Source organism: Dermacentor andersoni, chromosome 6 (genome assembly GCF_023375885.2).
Source record: "Dermacentor andersoni chromosome 6, qqDerAnde1_hic_scaffold, whole genome shotgun sequence".
Taxonomy (NCBI): Eukaryota; Metazoa; Arthropoda; class Arachnida; order Ixodida; family Ixodidae; genus Dermacentor; species Dermacentor andersoni.
The window spans coordinates 58,142,644-58,168,126 of record NC_092819.1 but is presented as its reverse complement, the minus strand read 5'-3'; the positions used below and the strand labels follow the sequence as shown (position 1 = coordinate 58,168,126).

Here is a 25,483-nt window from a genome sequence, read left to right as displayed (position 1 = left end):
CGAACGAAGTGCATTTTACAAAAGCAACGCCAAATTCAATTCGAAGCGGGCAGCCGCCGCCATGTTTCACGCAAACCACGCAAGAACGCTAACTTCGTTTGCGTTGCGTATATGCCCGCTATTTCGTTTAGCGTTCAGCGCATGCGCAGTCAGGACCCGTTATTTTTTAGTGTACGCAATGGTATAGCGTACGCTATACTATAACTGTCTATTAAACATATCAAACCTTGCGTTGGCATCAATAGCCCGACTCTTTAATCTAAGCGGCATAATTACAACTCTTATTACAACCTCGAGTCAGTTTAAAACGTGACCAATTAACAAAAAATTGAACATGATAACGACAGTCCCGATGACTTCGTGTAATTATCGCATCTTCTATATTTAACCAATTTCGAAGGCACCTTCCGCACGAAAGTGTTTGTATCCTATATAAGAAAAGCACTGACCAAAAAAAAAAAGCAGAAGTCGGCGGATAATGTTTTCGCGTTAAGGAAGCATCGCCCGAGAATAAAGCCGTTCGTGTCATATGCCATGATCGACTTGAATGCTAAGCGCGCGATAAGACCATTACGCGAAGTGTGTTCGCCAGCTGCCTTTCCATGCAGCAGCAGCAGCAGCAGCGAGACCCGAACATCTGCCGCTGTGAATGAGCCGGCATACACGGTCGTCACGGTTCCGATTGTGCATCGCTCTGCATTCATTAATTAGCCGAGGCAACCTTGGGTCATGGCGCAACCGATCAGTCTGCCCTGGAGCACGTATTGCCCCAAAGGAACAATACGCACTGCTACCGGGTGCGATTTGACGCTTTTCCATGGGCCATTAAAAAAAAAAGTATTAAGTTATGGGGTTTTACGTGCCGAAACCACTTTCTGAAGCACGCCGTAGTGGGAGACTCAGAAATTTCGACTACCTGGGGTTCTTTAACGTGCACTTAAAGCTAAGTACACGGGTGTTTTCTCCCCCATCGAAATGCGGCCGCCGTGGCCGGGATTCGAGCCCGCTACCTCGTGCTCAGCAGCCCAACAACATAGCCACTGAGCAACCACGACGGGTAAGAAACAAAGAGAGAACAAATATTTTTTTTTTATAAGAACATTATTCGGAGATGTGTCAACGTGAGAGGGGTGGGTTTCGCTCCACAAACAAAAGTGGAGCTTGCTGTACGCCTAATGCTTTTACTTCACATTGACATATTGACCTTCCGCGGAGGTACCCGTAACACACAAAGGAGCACTCCAAAGGCCTTTGTATGATAGGGGACGTCTACCAAAAAAGGCATTCACGCGGAGCGATACGCAACAAAGGGGTATTTTTTTTTTTTTTTTCGGTGGAGGTCCCTTGTGCGGAAAGGGTAGATGTAGCCTTTCTTATGGGCCGGTCGCAACTCAACACTAAACTTGATGAAACACAATGGCGCCTAATATTTTAGTGCTCGCAAAAAAAAAAAAAGAGAGAGAAGAGTTTTATAGGTATAGCAGTGATAGGGTTTACACCAATATTTAACGTTTTCTCACTTTTAATTTAAAGAAGCGCCGCCGTGTTCTTGCTCTGCGTTAATTACCGAAAAACGTGTAAAGGCGAAACCCCTTTCCATAAGGGGTCATTCAGCGTAAGAGGGTTTACTTCGAAGGACTCTATAGCTCGTCCGTTTGTCAATCGATTACCGCATATCCCATTTCTAAAGAAAAAAAAAAAGAAGAAAGGCAGAAAACAAGTAAAATACATAGAGGTTGAGTGCAGCAAGCTTGTTGTATTCGAAATTTCGAATATTCCTATGCACTCCTACCTGCTGGCCGCATGCGCCTACTAGCAAGCGGTGGAAAGTGGACGGGCAAAGCTATATATAGCAGGTGGTCGAGGTTATAATGGTATACGGGTAACGCAGCGTATACGCCAAAACACTTTAGCGATAAACAGGTCACGGACGTAGAGACACTTACACTAACGACACCCCAAAACATCGCAGCACGATAGCCATGCCGCAGGATAACACCTCGGTCCTTCAGCGATAAAGGGTCTGTTCGATAAATGCGAGCGACACAAACAGCGATTGCGCAGCTATATCTTTCACCAATGGCAACTAGTCAGCGCTCGCGTTTTTTTACTATTGCGCTACCGCTCTACGTTACCGCTCCTCAGCCTCCGCGATATTTATAGTTACTTGACGCATGACATGATGAGCACCTTGTACAGTATTTGAAAACGGAGCGGCCTGCGCACAAAGACAACTTTTCTCTAAGGCGGTTTCCCGCGTAAAATCACGAATCGAGTAGGTTGAACAGGAACGATTTCGAATGCTCGGGAAGGGTGCTCTCGCGAGGGCAGAACCGCACGGTTCACTCGTTTGGTTGTTATCTCTTTGTTTTGGCCGCGCCGGTCTGATAAAACACACACACACACACACACACACACACACACACACACACACACACACACACACACACACACACACACACTACAGCAACGCGTTGTAAAGGCCACAGCCTCCATCACCATAACGATCGCCGGTCTTGGTATGCAACTTAAAAGGCCAGTGCGAGCACTGGCCGAGCACCTTTGAGAGCACAGACAACACACACGCACGCAGACTCGAACTGTGCCGCCGTGAAGACACGCCTTGACGGCAAAAGTAGGAGTCATTTAACACTATTAGTTTTGTGCTTTTGTCATCCTAATACAGACCCAAAACTTTCGCTCGAATGAAAAACAAACTCCACATCAGTTACATTTCTTATACGGGCGTGTCCGGTTCGAGTTTGCCTATATATGCAGGCCATGACAAAGCAGCAGATGATGGCACAATACATACATACATATATATGTATATATATATATATATTTCACGGTTTAGCACGGAGTGCGCATCTGCGATATACCTACAGTACGCTAAGAGGGCGATTGAGGCGGTCAAAAGGATACCAACGTACAAAAATCGATGACCAACCTGACGGTTGCCGACTAGTACTCGTATTTTATTCCTTTAAACACCTTCAGGGCCCACACACACGGGAGTGGGGACATCGTGCTAATAGTACGAAATACCACGGCCCAAGACGCTATTCAAGCGAATGCTTAGTCACTCGGACCTGTAATAGAGAGAAATGGGAGTTGGGCAAGCGGTTCCAGTCACTGCCATGTTTGAAAAATGAAACGACGAGAAACGGACACTACATTACGAGATACGAATGTCCGCTACATACGATACATTTTGCCCGCTCCATAGCAAGTACTGTCCAACCGCAGCAAAAGCGGGTACAAGAGGCACAGTATAGCTATCGCCCTCCATGCCACAGACGATAACTCAACGCAGACAGCACACCAAAGTATTGGAGCGAGAAAAAGGCATTTTTATTTGAAGCAAGAAGGCAGGACTAACCTTCATTTACCCGCCACTGAAAAATCCCTGCATATTACTAAATCATGAATAACTGGATAATTTTATCTTGTGCACACAAGTCAAGCAGGGGTACTTACCACTGTTGACGAAACGGCAGCACAATCCAGAGCGCACCGCTCTAGGACAAACAACGGCCGTGAGACCTTGTTCCACGCCTGGCCCGGGTACGGCCGAAGCGCGCAACACACGATAATAGCGGTAATCAACGCGCCACACGAACCAATGCCACAGTACAAACACCCCGGCCAAAACAATGTCTTTATTATCCCCCACCTGAACCCAATAGCTGGCCCCAATCGCATCAGTCACACGACATGACGCTCAACTAGAACCTGAAAGAAGGCATCGTTTGTGAACAATGGCCTTTCACGAAAACTACGACATCGCCAGGGGAGGGAAATTAAATTACCTTCATCCAGAAATACGATAACTAAGCAGTTCAATTAAATGCTAGCGAGACCTCAGAAGTATTTAAAACAAAAATAATCAACCGAGCACGTGAAACGAGTTTCGGTAAACTGACTTTTTCCCCCCCTATCGCTGTCTTCTAAAAGACACGGCTCTGATAATCAGCTACTCGGGCTACCGTATTTGAAACGGGACGTTAAACCTGTCTTCGCTGAAAGTAAACCGGTCTCCAGGCAAACACTGAAAAGGGCCACTTACCTCTGACTTACGGCCCTAAATCGCCGAGTCGATCACGAAATCGTTTAAAGCCGCCGTGCTGGAGCGTACGGCTAACCGGCGAAATTAATTAAAACTCGCGCGCACTCTGGCGGCGCAGTCACCAACAGACAGTGAAGTCGCATGCCTGCGTTCAACAGTAGCAATGCCACGCTGATCGCGTTCCCCGGCCAAACCCTAGCGACCTGCGAAAATCGATGCGTTTCTGCCCCGCAAGTCTTTGCAAACGTTACGTTGACCCCCGCCCCCCCCTTGCCACTAACACCATCACCTGCTGGCCACCGCGCCTACCACGCCCCTTGGCTGCAGTCGTCTGCTACGGCCAGCGGTGAGCAGACGAGCCGAGCGAGAACGCGCCGAGGCAGACGGTGGTGGACTCGTTTTCACGCATCGCGTTCAGTCGTGCAAACGCTATATAAGCAAGCGACACGGCGCCGGAACGAAAGGCGAATGAAGGCGCCGATCGCCATGGGGCAGTTGGCCAGACGCGACTACTACATGCACAGCTGCGGCAAATGCGAGTGAAATTAATGACCCGAAACAAGTCGTCTGCGAGAGAGACGGAGTAAAGACGAACGCAACGCATAGCAAAATAACACTACGCGCACATCTGTCGTCGGCGCCCACAAGCACGCACTCCACCGATGCAGCAAGCACACGCCCCCCACAAAGCGATCGCTAACGTCTGCACTGCGCCGGCGACAACGTTTCACGAACTCGAAGGCTGAGCGGATCTCCGAGGTGTCTTAATCCTGCTGCTCTTCCCAGATGTCGAGGGGTCACCCGATCGGCTCAGGAAAATGATGAAACAGGTAGAAGTGGTATAGAGATTTAGAACGGCTTCAATTATCGCGGTAATATTAGGCTATAAATGGACTAAATGAAAGCCCCCTCCCTCCTCAGCCGCCGCTCTTTCTGCATTGTTTTCGTCCGATGTCCCATTCGTTGCGTTTCAGCTGACCTCGTTCGTTCCTGCATTATTCCCTGCCACCTATCGAAACGCGCTCGTCTGTTCGTCGTCTGCGAACTCTTGGTCGTCTGTACACAACGCTAGATCTGAGGATATGTCGCGTTACGACTTCCGTTCGGAGTCATGTGAGAGAATCGGGTATTCCACATGAAAAAATAAAGAACCTGCGCGGCGGTCAGCTGACTGGCCTCAGCGAGCGAGCTCTTCCCCCCACCCCTCCTGCACCTCGCATGGCAACGGAGCATGCAGCAAACCAACGGTGGCGGAGACCGATTGAGCGAAGAGTGGAGTGGCAGGCGAGAAAACGAGAGGAGGAGAGAAGCCAGCCGCACAGCCCTTGCGCGCGCACTCGGCCACGCACACCGACGCTCACACACACACACACGGGCGCCGCCGATACATGAGGTCGGCGCTCGCGCACGCCTGGAGGAAGACAAGGGGCGAGAAGGAAGAGAGAGAGAGAGAACGAAAGATGAAGAGGGGGATGGAACCGCATGGCTGAAAAGCCGGAGCGGAGAGGAGCTCCGCAGCGAACACAGGCCAAGCCGAGCGACTCGACGGGCAACTTCCCTCCAAGCGCCGCCGCAGAGCCACACAACGCGCTTGCTTGCTGAAAGCCCCGCTGCGACCCGCCCCGCTCGAGGGGGGGGGGGTACCCCGAAAACAAGAACACACACACAGCCGGGGGGGGGGGGGCGCTACAAAAAGAAAGTACAACAAAGAAAAGAATTCGCCAACAAGGGAGCGTGAAAGGGGAAGGTCGGGTGGCCGCTGTTGGGCGAGGGTGAAGCGGTCCGCCAAACAAGGGGGGTTCGCTTTCTGAAAAGACTGCGTCCCTGGCGGCAGCAAGCAACGCCAGCAGCAGCAGAAAAACGCTTGCCTCATTTCTAAATCACGCGGCTCTTCTATGAACGCACGTCTTATACATCTCTTTCAGCGGGCACCAACCACACAATCGCAAGTGAATCATTCGGGTGGCATAACGCGATTCGCACGGCGAACATCGATAAGCGGCAATACGACGATGAACAGAAATGCCAGGACGAGGACGCGTTCCTTTCTTGCTTCCTCTTTTCCTTTTTCTTTTTTTGTTCGCTATAGCCGGACGTCGGCGCTGCTTGCTGCGACCTGAGCGATTCGCGCCCGGCGACAGGCGTCAGCGACAAAACGCACGGTTGGCGCGAGAAAAGCCCAGCTGTTGCGGACGCTCCAGGAGATGATGCACGGCAGCGGACTTCGATCCTGCGGCAGCCGCGTTCGAACACGCTAGCGCACTTCAGAAGAGACGCAGCAAACGAGAGTTGGCCAAGCCCCGTGGGCTTAGCATATCGCAGAGTGCGGCAAACGCAAAACGAGCTGCGGGTATGCGGGCCGAAACGACGGTAAAAGAGGGAAAAAAAAAAAAAAACCTTGACCGCTACTGGCTGATCGCGACTAGACCACTGTTGCCATGGGGCAGAATACGTGCAGACGCCGTTTTCGCATCTCGTCCCTCCGTCTGGTGCGCCCAAAAACAGCGGTCCACTCCGCAACGTCAGATTCGACAAAACGCATTTCTTCACTGCTTGGAGCACCGCGCTGCATTTGGGTGCAGCCGTAGCTTAGCTCATAGTTAGCTCTTTAGCCCCGCATACAACGCAACACTTTTGAATCAGTATAGGCAAACATGGCAGACGGATCAGTTCACTAAGAACAGCGAGAACAGTGACGCATGCTACACGATGTGCATCTATTTGCACAACAGCGCCATTGATCGACGCTCTTCTCCCCTGAGCAACAAAAATCCTCGAAGAGCTCTGCTGCCTGCCTTTCGATCAATGATTGCTGTCGTATCGAAAGCTACTGCGGGCTCTATTAGAAACACTTTCTCAACGCCGCAGGCGGCTGTGAATCGGCCGTGAAAGACCGAGCGCGCCTTGCACGACTAATTTGCCGTTTACGAAGCTGAGGCTAAACGCCGCGCCCGCTGATTCGAGAGGCCGAGATAACGGCCGAACCACTTGCGCTAAAATCGTCCATACAACGCGCGCATCCTTTCTTGAGCGACCGCGCCGCTCTGTATCGGGGCTGCAAGGAGAAGGAGGGAGGAAAGGGGCACAAGGGTGACGTGGAGAGGCTATACAGGAGCAGGAGGGCATGCACTTGTTTTCTTGGCACACAAGCCTTCTTTTTCTTGCAGCCAAGCTGGCGCCGAGCCCAGCCCGGTTCTTTCACCACGACGCGACGCGTTGAACGCGAACTCACGACGGCCGGGCACACAGTTACATCACAATAATTCGGCGACGGGAATACACGACGCCTTCGAGATCGGGGAGACAGCGCCGGCGCCTTTTATAGTACGGGTCCGCCTACCCTGCGCCCCCCCCCCCCCTTTTTTTTTTCGCGTGACCGAGTGTTCGGTCCGGGCTTGTTGTCCATCGGCACTATCTCGACCATCCAGCGAGCAATTTAGAGCGACCGCGAAAACTGCTCCTTCCTCCAACGACCCCCCTCCCCTCCCTGCCCACTTCTGACGACGCGCCTTTGGCAGTCGAGCTTCCGGTTGACCTCTGCAGCCTTCTTCGCGGACAACATACTACCACTGCACGCGAAACGAAATTTCTGATTCCGTGCACTGTAAACAGCTGTGCGGAGATCGGCGTCCGTATTTTCCCCTTCGGGACGTGAACATTTGTCCCGTTTCTCCATTTGGCACTCTCGCGTACAGGTTACTCTCAAGCGCCGTGTGAAACCCTGAAACCCTCAGCAAGGTTTCCGCGATAAAGCCCATTTTCTTCAGAATAAAAAAAAAAAAAAACAGGAGCAGCGCAACACAGGACGGGCGTATAAAGAGCACAGGACAGAGCACAGCGCTCTGTCCTGGGTGGCGCTGTTCCTATTTTTATTCTGAAGATGAACCAACCAGCCCCTTTGAACACACCCATTTTCCTCTCCGCCTATAAATGTATATAACTTGAAATTGAGGACTGCAGTCCAAATTTGGCAATGCGAACTTTTCCAGTGCACTCGTCAACTTCAGTTTGTGCGTCTGAATTATAAAAAAATAATGCCTTTTTTCTTTTTTTTTTCAGCGGCACTATGGTCCGTGTACTTTTGCACACGGCCGCACAAAGTCCGTCAGTTTCTGCTTTCACGATGCGCCGCGGTGTACAACGCGGATTGCACTTATGACTGTGTCGCAGATAATCGACGGACCGATCATACGTATGAACATCCCCAACGGACAGCATTAAGCACTTCAATAGCAAGGGGGCTCTCATAAGTGTCGCGTACTTCCGATTAGACCAGACAAGATTTCCAAGTTTATTGGACCGGCACCGCAAAGTTCGCTTCGTGTCGTGAATGAACTGAGACATAACTGCGCGGTCATATAGCAAGCATCGTCATGAGCTTATATAGGGTTATGGTGTATTTGGACAGCACGGTGGGGCAAGAGTGAGAGACGAAGTGGTACGCCGTCTACTGAAGCTGTGACCTGTGCACTAGGTCGCGCGCTTACCACTAACATTTCACATATAAATAGTCGTATATACATTGTATGCATCGGGCTTCCTCTAAGTAACAATATACGTAAGTCGACTGCCCGAAAAAGGCCTATTCCCGGCCTACCAATGTGCCGTGCCAGCTGACTCCATCCTACGCCCGCAAATTTTCCTATCTTATCACACCACCTAATCTCCTGCCGTCCTCGTCTGCGTTTCACGTTCCTCGGCACCCGATTCTGTTGCTCTATGGGACCACCGATTATATGGTCCCCGCAGTACTTGACCTGTCCACCTCCAACTTCTTCCTCCTAGAATTTCGGCTATATACTCCCGTTCTCACCTTCGGCGGCGATGTTGTTACCACCACGTACTACTGTTCCCTACGTACACACAGTCCATACGGTCGTCTTCCTGTCGAATAAAGCTGTGATTATTGTCGTAGCAGCTTCTTTGCTGCCCCTCATTCCCCCAAAGCGTTCGGAAGTTACGTGTATATCTTCCTCAGTCAGCTAAGGGACATTGTGGCGTTTCAAGACGCTGCTTATTACCCCGACGAGAATATATATACACGCTACGAACGTGAAAACATTTTTTCTTTAAATTCAAACATCCAGGTTAGACGATGGATGCAACATCTCCCACGACTTTGGTACAGGTACAGTACTGCTTGCATCCGATTCGATTTCATCCGCGGCCGTTGATCGCCATACCTACGGTGTTTCAGCTGCTCAGCACGAGGTCGCGGGTTCGATATACCCAGCCGCGGCGGCCGCGTTCCGACGGTGACGGGACGAAATGATGCAAGAACGCTCGTATACACTTAGATTTAGGTGTGCGCTGCATGTAGGACTTCGGGAGGTCCAAATTATTCCGGAGCTCCACACACTATGCTCCGGAGCATCACACACGCGTGTTGCTTTGGCAGACCAATAAACCCCACGACTTGAATTCGCTACTCAATTCGATTCTCAAACACAGGACCGCGGGGCAACGTTCGTCATGTGACGCGCAATTCCGATGGACCGCCACCCCGACATGTACGAGGCACCGGAGACGAGGCTACACGCCAGCGCAGCACCCTGACACGGAAGGCAGCGGCAAAAATCTCTGTCAACCGAGGCACCCAAATTCGTTTGTTATAGCTTACCTATAACAAACTATATCCATTTGTAAACCATTTGCAAAGAAGGCACCAGGTCACCCCCGGAAGACAATGTACACGGGTTATCACGATGACAGATATATATACGGTTGCGCAAAACTGACCAACATGATTATATACGACACAGTGTTTCCTTTATACCCCCCCCCCCCCCCCACCTCTCCCCCCTCCAGACAGGGAGAACTGTCTCGCAAGAGGAACGACCGAACAGCCCCATGGACGGCGCCGCTCGGTCTCCTCGCCGACACGGCGAACACGGTCGTGCGTTTTTTTCCTGCTGACGCTGCCGCCTTGCTCCCTAAGCACACACACATACATACATACACGAGCCGAGAGAGAGAGAGGCCCTGGTTCGGTCGATCCCCGCTCCTTCCTTCGCTAGTGACCTGCCCCAATCATCGCGCCAGCGCGCGGAAAAAAGCCTCCTCCGACCGGGTTTCTCGTTCAGCTGAGAGCTGCTTGCTGCTCGAACTGCTCAGCGTCATTTTTTTTTTTTTCTCTTGCGCGCGCGTCGCGCCGTTACAACAGTCGCTTTGTGTTTGGAGCCCCCCCAACATCTTCTATCGTCCGCTCTCACGGTCGGTCGTCTTAGCGGGACGACTAAATGACTCCCGAGGAAATGTATCGAGACGGCACGCCGCGGAGTTCGCTAAAGGAACGTCAAACACCAACGCTATATAAATTACGCTTAAACCGGTAAAAGTGTGCTTTCCAAACTCTGCATTCGTGCGGCGAGAAAACGTCAATTACTGTCGGAGAAAAAAAAAAAAAAAACACTAAACGCCTCCCCCCGCCCCTGCTTTGAATTTCCCGCGGCAATCTCGGCGCCGGTTGAACGTCGGTGTGCACGCCATGGGTCTCGATGCGTACTTTTGTATGTAGGCCGTTTTGGGTGCTGGGGAAAAGTTTTTCGAAACGCGTTACGATGAGCCCTGCTTGGTTCCCTTAGAAAATGAAGAGTTTAGTCGTTGTTTAACTGGCGCACGGTTAACTGGACCCGAGTAAAGACCGTACAAGAGAACCCAACCCACTGTTTGTACAAAATATCATGAGCAATGTGGGTTTTCAAGGTATGTATCGAAATCAATGACGTCACGGAGAGACGTGACGTCAGAGTGAACTTCAGGACGGCGTCGCTGCCCGCATTCCGATTCGATTACGCTTCTTTCCTGGCTTACAAAGCCTGCACTCACGTTGGGTGAGAAAGGCTGTTATGCTATTACACAATCATAATTTGCTGATAAAGAAGCTTACATCGATTTGTCTTTATGACCAGAGGCCAACGTGGACGCGTGTCGTCCAATGACGGACTTGTGTTGCCGACATCGTTTCTCAATGCTGTGTTGTGCGCGGCGCGCACACGCCGAAACCATAGTCTAAACGTACGTTTCTGTTTACCTTTCCTTGCCTTACTTGTTTATTATTTTCTTTCTTCAAGAAGAGCGAGGCTAATCAGTGCAAAGTTAACGTGTTTCTCGCGTTCCCGAAGAAAATATGAGGTTCGCCGTCATTGCGTTGTTATTCAACAGAATTGAATGCCGAACAACGACCAAGGCGCCAGGATCAGCTAGCAGCAGCGAGCGATCTGATGTGATACGTCGCGGGGCAACGTAACTGTTTATAGCGCATAGTATACATACACGCGAACCGTGGGGTCAACATCGACATTTAGGTCCGCTCGTACATCATTAGTGATGGGCTCGGTCTGCGGGCGAGACGGGGGTTCCGCGCGGCCGTTTCGGCGGGATATGTAACCGAGACGCCGAACTTTCGAGCGGGGCACAAAGCGCGCGAACGACCAACCGCAAAATTCGTCGCGGTGCGTCGATCTGTAGACTATACACTCAAATCACGAGGGGTCAACCTAAACCGACTAACGTTTAGGCTTGCTCGAGCGAATCGTCCCGTATACATTTAAAGAACCGAGTTGCCGACGCTGTTTTCTCTGCTGCGTTACACGTATAAAGGACAAGTCCAAAGTCGTCTTAACGAGGAGTTCCTTTAACTGGCCCGGTTTACCTTTTACTTTTACAATCGTCGCTGTTGACTATATTGCATTAGTCAGCGGCCAAATGTACGCTTAGTCTCGTTAAGGTTGGCGCTCAAAGCGACGTTGCAAACCACCATTAGCTATATGTCATGGTGCTCTGTGGTAATCCCTTGCCTCCATTGTTTGTTGACGTCATGTGGCTGTCGCAAAAAAAAAAAAAAAAATAATAATAATAAAAATGAATAAAGCCTCTTGCTTCGATCCCGCGTGATCGCGTGCCAAGGCGGCTATCTGTCTTGCTGCTGTTCGACGCCTGACCGCAGCGACCATATTCCGATGGTGAACGAACGCAAGGCAAGAACAAAAAAAAAAAAAAAAAAAAAAAGACACCCGTGTACCCAGTGCTTCGGGAGCATATTACAGAATCCACATGGTCAAAATTAATTCGGTGCACAGCCGCCACTAAAATCGCGTCCCTGCCCCCCCCCCCCCTTTCTCTCTCTCTCTTTCCTCCCTGCCGGACGTTTAACTCCATAATTTTTGGTGAAACCCGCCACCTATTTTATTTCAAGTCCAATATGTTTCTACGCGTCTTCGGTATAAATCAGACGGAGCTGACACGGAATCCTTGTACGACAGTTTGCCTGTAGAATGACAGAGAAAACAAATGTAGCGACACTATTTGCATGCGGAAACATTTTAGCAGTGCTTTGTGCCATAATCTGTCAGCTTTAAAAAGATAAGACGGAAAGAAAGGAAACACCCGGTATGCCCTAATCAGCGCGTACTAACACTATAGCCCGTTGGAAATATTCTCTGCTACACTGCTTTCACCGATAACCTAATTCTAAAAAAACATAATTCTAATACCAAGGGATATATATATATATATATATATATATATATATGTGTGTGTGTGTGTGTTAAGCAAGTAACTTAACATTGTACACAGGGCTGAACTGTCAAAAAAGAAATAACAATAAAATAAATGAATAAATAAAAAAATAACAGTGACATTTGAGAAGACAGAGTACTTTAATACAGTAGGACGTTGCGAGTCTAACGCCCGTGCTCACTTAAGATGCAGCTTTCCCCGCGCTGCTCCTCAAGTTAAGTTATTTTCGTCTTTTCGTCGCGCAGTGTTCTGGTTTCTTTTTTGTTTTTTCTTCTTTACGCAGCCGCCGCTGATACCACAGGCAAGCTGTGCAAAGCCCGATTGTTCTCAATCCAAGTTGAATAAAAAAATAAAATATATTAAGACAGAACTGTATACTGTCTGACTTACGCATATACCGTGTGTCCCAGCTAACGTTAACCAAGCTGTTCAACTAAAAAAATAAAATAAAAAATAAATAAAATGACTGAACACGGCGCAAGATACAATCATAAGACCTACGATGTTCGGTTGCCAGAGTTCTGACAACCAAACACCATAGGTCTTAAAATCGTAGTTTGGGCCGTGGTTTCTAAATATTCTTTACGTTTTTTTTTTCTTTATTGAACATGGCTAACGTTAGCTGGAAAAGCCGATACGTACACAAAACGTATTTTTGTGCTTCCTTTGACACAATTAAATGCGAGCAGAAATAAGACAGCGAAAACACTGCAAAATACACACGCTTCTCTCTAGACAAGGGTCGTAAACTACAGCGTTTTAAGTGATCGCTTTTACAACCCGATCTGCAAACAGCTATATCATGCATTCAAAGTTATACTTTCGCTAACTTTTGTAATCACACGAAAACTACGCCTTCTTATCAAACTAAGAAGGTCTCCGTGGATGGAGACCTTCTTTGGTCCTCGATATAGCACCAATTATCGGCATAATTAGATGAAGTACACCAAACTTCATATGGCATGTAGTAACATCAAAATTGAAGCCATATCCAGTACATCAAGCGTGCTCATCGCTGGAAATCGTGTACAAAGCACCACTGTCGAGATATGCGGCGTCAAAATTTGCGACTAACAGCACTGCTGTTTTAGCTAATCAGCAACGCATCTTCACACAGCCCAGAGAGGTGTCAGGTGGATCCGCAGCGTAATTCGCCGCAAAGTCAGAGGTCATATCTGTCGAAAATGATGCCAGAGGGAGCATTTATACTAAGTGGATATGACTCTACTGCACTGTTCGGCTTCAGTAGCATAACTGGGGCCTGTACCTTAAAGTTAACAATTACAATAATAAATTGGTTAAGCCTATGTTTATCAGCTAACATAACGGCACGATTTATGCAAATAATGAGCGCCTGAAAGGTGAAACAAGGCAGGGAACTAATAAAAGTATATACGCAACACACGCAGAGCAAACGGCTACGTCATTCGTTTTGTTTAGTACGTTTCCGTTCTATTGAACGTGTTGTGCGCTTCCTTAGTTTTGTACCTCGCTCCATCAACGAAAGGCAACCCCCCTTCGCTCATCAAGAACTGGGCTGCGTCTGCTAAGTGCTTCGACGACAGATTCGGGAGCCGAACGCGAAATGTAGCGGGAAATCGGGTTAAATGGCGCCCATTCATCTTGTACTGCGCTAACTACTACAGCGAAATCACCAAGAAACGAAATGACCTATGCGACCGGAACGACCCAGCGCACATCCTGCAGCCACATTATCCGTAATGCAGACCGCGACGTCGTCTGCGGCGCCGTCTGCTAGCAGCAGCAGGCGCGCGACCTACGAGATTCGCGCGGCGCCGATCTCGGAATCAACAAAAACTAGCGAAGAGGAGGAGCAGGCGAGCGCCGCCGGCAGCCGCCACCGCTACCAACGCTTCCGATCGGAGACGCAAACTGCGTAGACTGAGCGACAGACGATTCCACGCCCCGACTGGTTCTTCCCCCAACCCTCATCTTGTCGACCCCCTGCCGCGCACGAAAAGCACGCTTAGCTCGCTTGCTTCCCTGCCTTCACCAGCCGTAAGGCGGTGCGTACTCGCACGAAAAAGGCAAGAGGAACGCGGCTCGTGACAAACAAGCGTGTTTCCGCTTTCCTATAGCTCTGTCTGTGACGAGGGTATGGGGCATGTCATCTTCGACCCTATCTGCAAAATGTTGCGGGTATTTTTTTTCTCCGCGTTCCGATATTACAGTCTTCAACGAGACCACGCTAACGTGCTGTGAACGAACAGGATACTGTGCAAGTATATATATAAGCAGAGTGCGTTTATTTGGGCCAATCGGTGCGTGCACGGGTGACGACACGGCGCTTTTGAAACAGGACATAGAGCAGACGACAAACAAGATCAGCGTTCGTGTACAGTGTTGTTCGTGTGTGCCGTCTGCTCTATGCACCGTTCAAAAGCGCTGTTTATTTCATCACCCTAATCATACAAGTTCGGCCGACGCTCTTCGACATGGCTCGGCCACCTAACAGAAACTTCCCGCTGCCTATTCAGCCATATACCTCGCATTATACTGTTGAGCTGCTGCTGTTTAGTTTTCAAAACGAAAGAAAAAAAAAAGTTTGCCCGCTATACAAAAAAGGCGCGACGTTACTTCTAACAGCACAGCGACGCATCGAAAATTTAGCATTACGACTTTCTGAGCTTAAAGCACGAGGTGAGAGTAGCGCAAGTCTAGCATATAACGGCGCTCGCGCTCAATAAATAGAGAGGCGCCACGGTGGCCCGCCAAAGGCGCACTGCCGTGAATTTCCCGTCAATCTGTCGCCTTTCTCTGACAACGATCACTAAGCACGTTAACGCTTGGTGCGGAAAGCGCAGCGCAGACGGCTTCGCAAAATCGGAACAAACCAATATGAACCAACTCGCACAGGCCTGCGACATCCGCATGACCTTTTTTTTTTTTCTTTCCTCTCTCCCCTTCGGTTCCGTAATAGAAGCAGCTGGTGTTAGCTTGCCTAAACGCGCCACAACATTTTATCTCTCTCTCTTTCTCTCTGCTTAGCGTGCCCTCGGCCTATATTTGAATTCGCGACGCAGCGCGAGGCTCTCGCTTAACAAAACCGAAAGACTGAGAGAACGCAAGAGCTCCATTTTCAGGCCAACACGAAGGACGATTTCCATTCGAAGGCGCATTAACGTTTTCTGCTGGCTGAATTTTAATGGGCGGGAACGGCTCACCAGCGACGAAATGCAAGAAGCGGTCCATTAACTATATAAAGAAAGCTGGGGCTCCCTGGCCCACTATATAGGGATGACTGCAGCTCGTGCTAGATAAGTTTTGAGGACAGTTTCTAGTGCCTCCTCAACCAGTCTATGCACTTCACGCTTCATGACATGTTTACGCACCGTTTTGCCTTGGCAAAGTATACCACCGCGTGCCGTACGAACACACCACCCTTAAACCTTACACTTTTCTCCCCTGTTTGTACATTTCCCGTGGCGCCGGACAACACAAAAAGAAATTGCCCGCTAATATCTCCTACACTTCCTCGCACCCCTGACGCTCAATAATCACGGGATGCTTTAACCAATAATCGATCCAAATAGAGCTCAGGCGATCGAAGGAAGCCGGCCGCAAAAGCGAGCCGCAGAAGTGATTTCGAAAAACCCGCGACCGAAGCGTGACGTCATCTCCAAGTCTCGCCTCAGCGCTGGAGAAGCTTTCTCGATTTGTAGTAGGTTTTGGATGTATTTGAACTTAGAGCCGCTGTGTAACCAGACTGTGACTGTTCTTCGCTTGTTTCCACGGTGTTTCAAAAACGCACACTCCACGACTCGAACGACGAGCAGCCCGTGCCGTGACGTCAAACGCATCGGCCGACGCTCGCGAAGTTTAGTGTCGTATCCGTGCACGTGTTTTCCTCGTGGCCTGCTAAGTCATGCCCCGAAAAATGGCAGTCGCTAGTTTCAAAAAAGATGGTAATAAAAGTACACTTGAAACTTCGGGAGGTTAATGTTAAGGCCGCTCGACGCATTCAGCATGAAAACATTAATGGTGAGTGCTTACACGTGAAAGTCAAAACGGAAAATGAGCCAGTGTTCCTGTATAGTGTCTCCAGGATTAGCGTTCGACATTTCTTTTGCGGGTAGTTTCACTGAAGCGGTTTGAAATCGGGTCATAGCCGGACGTGGGAGCTGTGTAACGCAAAACAAAATAAAGAAATGAAACTGGTAGAAATGTCCATCGATCTTCTCTGGCGCCCCTTTGCTGCTATAAAGAAACTCATTTTTTCCCGAAGCGAGAAATCAAATTACAATTTCCTCGCCCAAGAAGTTCCCCTCACACAACCACCCATCCCCTCCGCGCTAGCAGAACCAATCTTTCACGCATTCCTGAATATCAACGCTACTGAAACCGCAGACCCAGCCTTTTCTTAATTATTTTGGCTACCGACCCCACTGTTCCAATTCTGGCTTTCTTTCTCCGCTCTCTTTTTCAAATGAAACGCGACGGAAAATCACACGTAGCGCGAACAATGGCAGCCCTAATCACACCTACTACGCCTCTTCTCGAAACGAACGTATGCGGGGAGGAGTCGGGTTACCCACTCCCTCTCCGCCCCCCCTCCCCCCCCGCGTCAGCCACCAAAAGCGTGGCGCATGAGTTACCTTCCTACGCACAAGTTGCGAAAAAACTTATCGCGCCCCCAGAACCGCGTTGCGAAATTGCGACGCCCGCGCCCGACAGAGGTATATAGTATACTACAGCTGGCCTCCATCTTGTGTGGTACGCCATCATCGGCGCGAAGCGAGCGAACGAGTTGCGCAGTAAAGTGACCGCCGACCGACTAGGCCCTCAAACGGCCGAAGCCGTCTGTTGTCAAATGCTGTTGTTCTCGTCTATTCTTCTTCTTCGTTCCGTGTTTTCCTCAACACAACCAGCAGCTTCCCCTCCCATCTCCCGCAGTGTACGACAAAAGGTTGCTCGCTTCACTCCTAGACTGCCTCATCCGGAACCGCAGAGCTGTACAGAGCTGTAGCGCGCCATTATGTATACATACATATACGCGACAGGGGCATTAGCTTTCCTTTTTGTTTTTCCCTGCTCGCTTTCCGGCGAACGCGCAGCCGTTTGTATAGAAGCCATTGTCTCAACGAAACGACGACTGGGAGTCACCGTTACGAAAGTTGTGGGGGGGACGGGGATGAGAGCTAGTGTCATTGAGGCCTCGTCTAGCGCGCTTAAGCGATGCATTTTCGAGGCTATGGGAGGTCAGGGTAGTAAAACTGCCGCGGGACCGTCTACGGAGTATTTTCCTCAACGAGAAAGCTTTACGGCTGGGTGGAAGGGGGCGCTGCTGTTCCTTACTCGGTAAATTACTCGGCGTAATGGCGCAGTTGAGTCCCGCGCATCCTCTCTATCAGATCGCTGCAAATTAATCTACTGCTCTGCCACGCTCCGCGCGCAGGTGGAATAGGCGCGGGGTTCCCGTGAAGAAAACGGTGGCCGCGGTGTTTCTTTGTACCCTGCCGATCACGGCTCAGCGGGAACAGCTGATCAGCATTCGAGAAAGGATAATCCCACGTTTTAACGCTGTTTTTCTGTGCGGGAAACTTTTTGCCACACGGACGCAGTATGCAGACACCTCTTTTACATAGCGCTAGTTAATTGACTCCTAATGTGACCCGTAATCAGGGCACGGATACTAATTAGGTGTTCACGCTAAATGTCATTGGTGATGTATACGGCATTCATAAAGAGGAAACCACGCGACGAGGGGGAACTGATTTGGGCTCCTACGATAAACGCGCTACGCGTGGCGTTAATTTCCTACGATTTCTAAAGCTAGAACAAATTTGTGACGGATTTCTTTGCCGGCGTGGCTGCCGTCAGCTGGTTGGCATCAACGCGTCCATACGCCGCATGATGGCGATGTAATCCGAGACCGAAATGTGCTTTGTGGGAATGCACCTTACAGCGCATATACATATGACTTACACACTACATATCCGGCGGGACTCTTGTTGCATATGCGATCTTCGCGAGGTTTGAAGCGCCACTGATGTAACACCGTACACGGGCTACTCGGTCCTTTCAGAACCTATACGTGCTGGCTTTTATTCATATTGAATGAATGAAAGCGCTTTGATTATGTTACCGTCCTTTTGAGTGTATATTACTTTTACAGCAAATATTCTCTGCACTGTTTTTCAAAACAAAGATGAAAAGGAGGAGAGGTAAGGAAACATTGTCGTACCATCTGCTCGCGCCTACGGAATGTTGTTTTTCGACGAGAATTTCCTTCGCGACCGTTTTCAGCGCGTTGATTTGCAATAATAAATTTTGTTTGCACATCTGGTATTTGTAGACATACCGTGTGGCCTGGCAGCTGCTACATCTAGGGGGGGGGGGGGGGGGCTGTGACTTTGTCAAGCTGCCGTTATCGATAACTTTCCTTCTTTTTTTCTTTCCGCTGATCTCCAGTTTACATATGCCATGGGGTACGCGGATATAAGGCCCGACAACACCGCAGCTACATATTTCTCGCCGTCAAAACAGAATGTGCAAACGCCGAGTGAAGAATAGGTTGGAAACGAGTTTCGCGTATACTGTTCAGAAATCGTATATATGTATCACATCAACTTGAATGGCTGGCACAAATATATACTACCTGTGCCGCATTCAGACGCGGTCATAATGGGCCTTCGCCTAGGTGTATTCTTATAACACCGTGGCAGTTACGGCTCGCGATTTTTTGTTTGTTTTCATCGAACCACCGTCGGGCGTTCAGTCACGCAGCAAAAATACGTGCCACTATATATGAACGGAGCACGGCATAGGGGTTCGTCACGACTCTACTTAAGTCGTACAGACAGCTATTGGGTCTGATTGAGCAAAGCGGCAGAGTCGCAATAAGCGCAGGGTTTTCTACATCTTAAGAAGTTGGAGGTGGCGTCCCGGGCTCGGGATTCCGCGCTGTGTCGGAATAGCCCGTTTACAGCTGCAAGGCTGATCCCAATGCACGATACAGGATAATGTAAACTTTTTAGGACTCTCTCTCTCATATATTTTTTCTGTTATTGTTTCCCGTACTTAAAGAACTATCATACATATCTGTCATATCATACAAAAGAAGCAGTTGGGTGTGGTATGGGAAAGCTCTTTCTGCTGACAAAGCGAACGTAACGAGCGCCCACACAACGGTTTCGACGTTCTCTTGCCGCGTTAACAACCGTACACCGACGTCGCTCGCGAGGCCGCACGATACATCGTCGTACGTCGCACGAACTTTTTTCAGCGACGTAGAAGCAGCGATCCGCACTGAGCCGGCAACAGTGTCGTGATCAGCTTCAACACAGTTCTCGTCTCGCTCTATATGCCGACGCAACTTCGAAACGTGCATACAGCGCAAGTGTCACGTTAACTGGCCCGACCCAGCCGTCAAGTGACGATAGCAGTTTACTGTAAACTATATAATCCTTAAGTGGCTCACATGGCGTGAAAACTCGTCACTCTACGCCAGTGCACAAACACTGAACATCTTACACGGCCGGAATCTTACTCTCCGACCTGGCAAGACAAAAATCCTTAATTAGCCACGGCAGGCAAGCGGCAGGTGTCAGTGGAGCCTTGGACTGAGGGACTCCGCGACCATCCGACCTCAAAATCTATCTCCTGTCTAATAAAGTTCATCTCTACATATACATATGTATCTGAAGTTACCTGGTTTCTTCCAGTACCTTCTCGATGCATTTTTTTTTTTACAGCGATGACCACGACAACGCGCTTTTGAATTTACTCTCGAGTTTTCCAACTGACGCCGGCTACGCGAGTAGCGTGAACCCATGGTTAGGTGCTGCCCGAGTAGGGCGTGCGCGATATTGTAGTATAACGGAAATCCCGGAAAATAATAAACGGTGGTGGAACAAAGAATGTCGCTGGAGCTGATGTCCCGCGAAACGTTGGTCCCTTTGTCAAAACTATGGCTCCAGAGATAGGTCCTTTGTCCGACCACTGTCGCGTCTCCATCCTACTGTGAACCTCTATCTTGCTTGGATTTCACTCGAGAACTAGCTACTTGGTGAAGTTAGGGCTATTCTCTCTCTGTCTCTTTTCGCGTCCGAGGAGGCATATTACCGACACCCTTGCCCCCAAAAATGCCCACCGCCTCGCTTGGCGCGTTGTTCGGCCGGCGCTGCAGTTGCTGCTGCCCCTCAGAGTGGTGTGTGCACCCTTCCCTTTCTTTTTTTCTGGTGGCAGGCCATGCGTGGCAGGATGGAATGCGACCATCGCGTGGTTGTTCGAGCTGCCTCCGACCCCACGGAGAGTAGAGAATGAGGAGGAGGCTCAGCAGGCCGTCGTTGTGCTGCCTCTGGGAGGAGGGGGGGTTGGAGGGAACCTGGGGTCCGCCAGCACCACAGCTCGGGCCCCCACGGCTCGAACTCTCTCTCTCTCTCCCCGCACCTGGCAGCAGCAAAGACAGTGGAGAGGGGGCATCAGTGCCCGGCCCTGGGTACTTTTTTTTTACATCTCATTTCTCCCCTGCTAGCGATGCTGTTAACGTTCGGCCGAGCAAGGCTACAATCGTCGGGTCAGAAGAAAACTCCGCGAACACACACAAAAAAAAAAAACAGCATGTCTTCTGAGCCGGCCTGCAGTCTCGCTCGACCGAACGTGACAATGTACAGCTGCCGTGACACCCAAACCCGAACAAGCACGCCCCGCATATGGCCACTTTCATCTAACGAAGCTTTTGCCGGGGAAAAAAAAAAAAAATGTTCCAATTGGCAGCAGAGAAAGCTGTGTTCTGGTTAAGTGTGACGGCGGCTGTATACAGTGCATGCCAGAATTAACTAGGAAGGCGAACACATGCTTCGGCCCACTGGCACGTTCAAACATGTCAGGCTTACACTAGATATTCGAAACAAATTCTCCATATACAGACGGCTGTTAGTCGTGGCAACGGTTAAAATGGCGTGGAAATTCGCTCGAATGCCAGCTCGGCGTCTGCTTGCAGAAGAACACTTCTGGACCCAGAAGCGGCCAAGGTCTACGTCTGCTTTCCTTGCGCGAGATCCAAGAGATTTTGCCAAATCAACCTGGCTCGCTTCTGGTGAACTTTGTTCTGCTTTTTGTCGCCTGTCTTCTCTACTACAAGTGCAAAGCTGCCCGATTAAGTACTCCGCAGCGGCGGCGAATCTCCTCCCCTAGATGGTCTGCTTCAACAAGGGGAGTAAAATAAGATGTCGCTAAGGTTGAGGCGACCGGCTTCACTACACCACTCCAAACTCACCCATGGTAAACTCCTTCATTAACTAGAACGGCAACAGGTCGGTTTAAGCCGGCTCCTGTAGTGGTCCTTTTTGTATGTACACAGTGCCCAGACATATATATGTTATGGATCGTTACGAGACTACTGCGTGTGCGAGCTTCAGAAACGGGCAAAATATGCACCGTTTTGAAGAAATAATTTCGGAAACAAAATAAGACAAGGTCGAGTGCTGTTTTGGTGGCAATTGGTCCACATTTTTTTTCTTTCTCTCTCTTCCGTCACTTTTTTTTTTCGCTTCATTTTTCTTTTAATGAGCGATGCAGCATCTTCGATGAATGGTGAGCTGCCCAAGAAAAAAAAAAAAAAAAAGGAAAAGCGTATGTACAGGACTAGACCGGGAAAGCGGGTGACGCTTACCGCCGACTGCCAAAAACAGCAGCAGCCGAACAGAAAAGTGTTTAAATAATATACAAAAATAAAAAAAAGGCTTCCCCGTAGGGGAAAGTATCTACAGGAGACGCGGCCCCTCAAAACGCGAACTAGGGCCGGCTGTAGTCCTCTTCAGCGTCCTGGCCGCTGTCCTCTTCCTCATGACCACTGTCATCAGACTCCTCGTTATCGCCACTCTCTTCTTCCTCGTCCTGGTGATCGGCGCCCTGGTCACTGTCGTCGTCGTGGTCAGAGGACGAGGACGACGTGACGGTGGTGGTTAGACTGGAAGTAGCTGCGGAGCGTAGCGTGACGTTCAGCTTCAACAGCGACTGGTTCTCGTCCTGCAACCGCAGGAGTTGCCGCTGAAGCTCCTCCAGACAGTTCTGCGGGTCCAACTTGTGCAGTTCGTCACAAAGTTCGGTGGCGCGGCTCTCCAGCGCCGTGTACCTCTCGAGCACTTCGGCGCGCGACAACCGCATGAGTTCGTCGAAGCGCGCGTTGCTGTACACCGCCTCGAAGTCCTTCTCGTAAAACTCTGCAATGTTGTCGTAATCGAGGCATTCGTAGTCCTCGCCGGCCGGGAACCACGACTGTGGCTGTCCCTCTTCGCCAGACTCGTCCGTATGCGTGCCGTACTGGTGGTGATAGTGGTTACCAGACGACACGTGAACGTCGTCTGCTCCACGCGCGCAGCCGCCGTTGCGGTCCGGGTTCTGCACACCCTTGTTGGGGTACGCCGCCTCGAAGCTTTGGTACAGGGCACAGTTCTCGTGGTCGTCGATGATGAACTGCGTGAAATTGGCCGGAGCCTTGGGCACTTCGCGGGGACGAATCACGACCTCCTCCTTGCGTCGCTTGGCCGGACTCCGTTTCGGGGGGCTAGCAGCATCCGACGACGATAGCACGGCGTCCGGATCGTCGCGGCCTTGACGGCGCTTCTTGCCGCGACGTCTCTTGCGATGCTTGCCCGCGCGCACGACGAGCGTCTCGCTTCCGGCGGGCTCTGTAGTAGCGACCGTCATCTCTTTGTCTAAAGTCATCGGCGGGTCCGCCGTTCCGTTCAGGGACAGGGACGGAGCGCTCGCAACACAAGCGATCATTCGGCGCAAACTATTTCCAAGGTTGATCGCAAAGCGCTAATACGGGTCACTATAAAGTGCACAACACGGTATTCTGGGAGCCAGCCGCTTAGCAGCGGGCACGCGACTCCCGATAAAAGTCACGCGAGTAACCTGCAAAGGCAACGCGAGAGAGAAAGGCGTATCACCTTGGTGTGACTTGAAGAGTAGGCCGGGCCGATCTCAATCCTCGTCCTTCGCTGCTTCGGCAGACGACAAACTCGCAGATGCGGCGGCCCTCGTTCGTGATGTAGTCACCCTTCAACGTAGTGGTTCGATCCCAAAGCACGCGGCACTTCCTCGCCGTCGATCAGCCTTCCTGCCACCGTGAATTGTCTTTGAAGCAGTCCGTTGACAGAAAACGCACAAGAAACGTAAACCGTGAAGAGGAGCGCTGCTGCGACATACCCAAGCCAGTTCCAAGCGCTCAACTGACGTCCCTTGCCCATGTGACGTCGTACTTATAACCTTTGTTACGTCACCGCTACGGTGGTCTGGCCGACCAATGGCGACGCGCTGGATATATTGGGCTCTCCGGTGGGGCGGCATAATAAAGGGAAAGGGCGGAGAACGTTCGTTTTTTGTTTTTAGTTTCGTTTTCTTTTGCCTCTTTTGCTGCCTTGCGCGTGCCACGAAGCCATCGCCGACGTTGTAGAAACGACCGACGCTTCGAATTTGGCGTTTTGAACCGAGGGCTTGGCTTGTCCGAAATTTTCGTTTACATTTCGTTTTACCGCTATTTTTTGTGGTTGCTCTACGCTTTGATCGCGCTGGCGTAAGCAGCACCGTAGCGGGACCACAGCTGACACCAAACGTCTCAACGAACGCGACGTGCTTCCTTTTCGTTTTTACCGACAGAGAAGCTTTGTTCCGCGGGCGAAATCGCGGGCGTTGGGAAACGAGTGCTGAATAGAGAAGGAACACAACATGTAAATGTAACGATCTATTCCTAGGTGCGAAGATAGAGAACATTGCTTGATTAATCGAGCTACGTGAGACTTTGTACGAACGCAAGTGTAAGGCCTTTACTTTCGTATTTATAGTGTCAACGTGCCAATTTTCGTTGAAAAACCTCGACCGTGGCATCTTCCCTGGCGGTAAACTGACACGCCCAAGCCTTGCCCCCTTTTTGCATTTTATGTCGAGCAGCTCGGTTCGAAGCTCGCTCGCGATGAGAACATCGGTTCACCAAACAATATCGACGGTAATAAAACCATTGTGGCTCCGGTGTGGGCCACGAAATGTAGTTGCAAGAATTCAGAACGACATAAGAAGTAAATGCACAAATTCAGCGCACTGTGCAGACAAGGGCGACAGGGTTGAATACATTTGTCACGCGAGTTGATTACTCAAGCCCTCTAGTGGCAGACTAACTCTATCTTTTATTAAAAACCTAGTATACTAGTTTTTCATTTTTTTATTCAAAATAATTTTGATATTATAATCATTATTAAAGTGCTTTTCTGAAGTAAAAGTACACTATATGTGAATATTAGTTTGTCTTAATAGCAGCGCCACTATGAAACCGAACTTTGAGTTGTTCTTGGTATTTGTCACATCAGACGTTCATCTCACCATGTGGATACAGCCTCTCACATTTGTAAACAAATATTGCGTCTTTGAGAAAGATTACATATTTAGATCGATATTCGTCTGTTGCCCTTCTTGATTAAGGGGCTTCCTAGGTTTTTTAGACTAGGCCATTGGACGCGATGCCGAAAGGCAAGAAGAAATCCAAGGCAGGTAAGTGTCCAGGCCTAATCTTTAGTGCTAGTCACGTAGCGTTTTGTCACTTTCGCCGCGGACGACGTTCGCTTTAATTTACTCTGGACCGTTTACTTTGTCAGCTTCACGAGCGCAAGCAGCGCTGAGCTTATGTTCAGCGTGAAATTTGATCCTAGAACGGAACTGAGCGCACGGGTTGTCGCTGATACCAGCCGACCTTGTAGCCGAGTTTGAATGAAACGTCGCTCCCATATGTTGGCGAGTTAGACTCGACTTCTGCGTGTCGGGCTTAAACTTCTGCGCGTATCCTTAGCGTTATGTGGCCTAGCGAAAGGTTCGTGCTTAGTACTTGAAAAGTGAACCGAGTGACAACGGCTTTAATGCCCTAAAACTCAGTTG

General features: G+C 50.0%; 2 protein-coding genes and 1 long non-coding RNA gene across 5 annotated transcripts in view; 1 reads left to right on the top strand and 2 right to left on the bottom strand.

The window, feature by feature from the left end:
- LOC129382506 (uncharacterized) overlaps nt 1–23,909 on the bottom strand; it is a 51,232-nt gene extending 27,323 nt beyond the window's left edge. Inside the window, exons 1-2 of one of the 3 annotated variants that reach the window (XR_011895169.1) lie at nt 23,509–23,819; nt 20,703–21,001 (exon numbers count right to left, since the gene is read on the bottom strand). This is a non-coding gene — a long non-coding RNA (uncharacterized lncRNA). Of the gene's footprint in view, nt 1–14,837; nt 21,002–23,508 lie in introns of those variants that run through there. The other 2 variants (XR_008610599.2, XR_008610598.1) reach the window with 2 other exon arrangements.
- LOC126522807 (uncharacterized) lies at nt 22,037–23,515 on the bottom strand. The gene has a single exon (XM_050171625.2). The coding sequence runs from the start codon at nt 23,339–23,341 to the stop codon at nt 22,349–22,351; it is 993 nt and encodes a 330-aa protein (XP_050027582.1). The 5' UTR covers nt 23,342–23,515; the 3' UTR covers nt 22,037–22,348.
- A 998-nt stretch (nt 23,910–24,907) lies between the features above and the next one.
- The window catches only part of Ifrd1 (Interferon-related developmental regulator 1), a 34,168-nt gene continuing 33,592 nt past the window's right edge, over nt 24,908–25,483 (top strand). The window contains exon 1 of the mRNA XM_050171623.2: nt 24,908–25,102. Within this exon, the coding sequence (XP_050027580.1) occupies nt 25,072–25,102 (31 nt within the window). The 5' untranslated portion in view covers nt 24,908–25,071. The remainder of the gene's footprint in view (nt 25,103–25,483) is intronic.

Coding starts and splice junctions, on each gene's coding strand:
- LOC126522807 (XM_050171625.2), bottom strand. CDS start 23,341: ATGATCGCTTGTGTTGCGAGCGCTCCGTCCCTGTCCCTGAACGGAACG.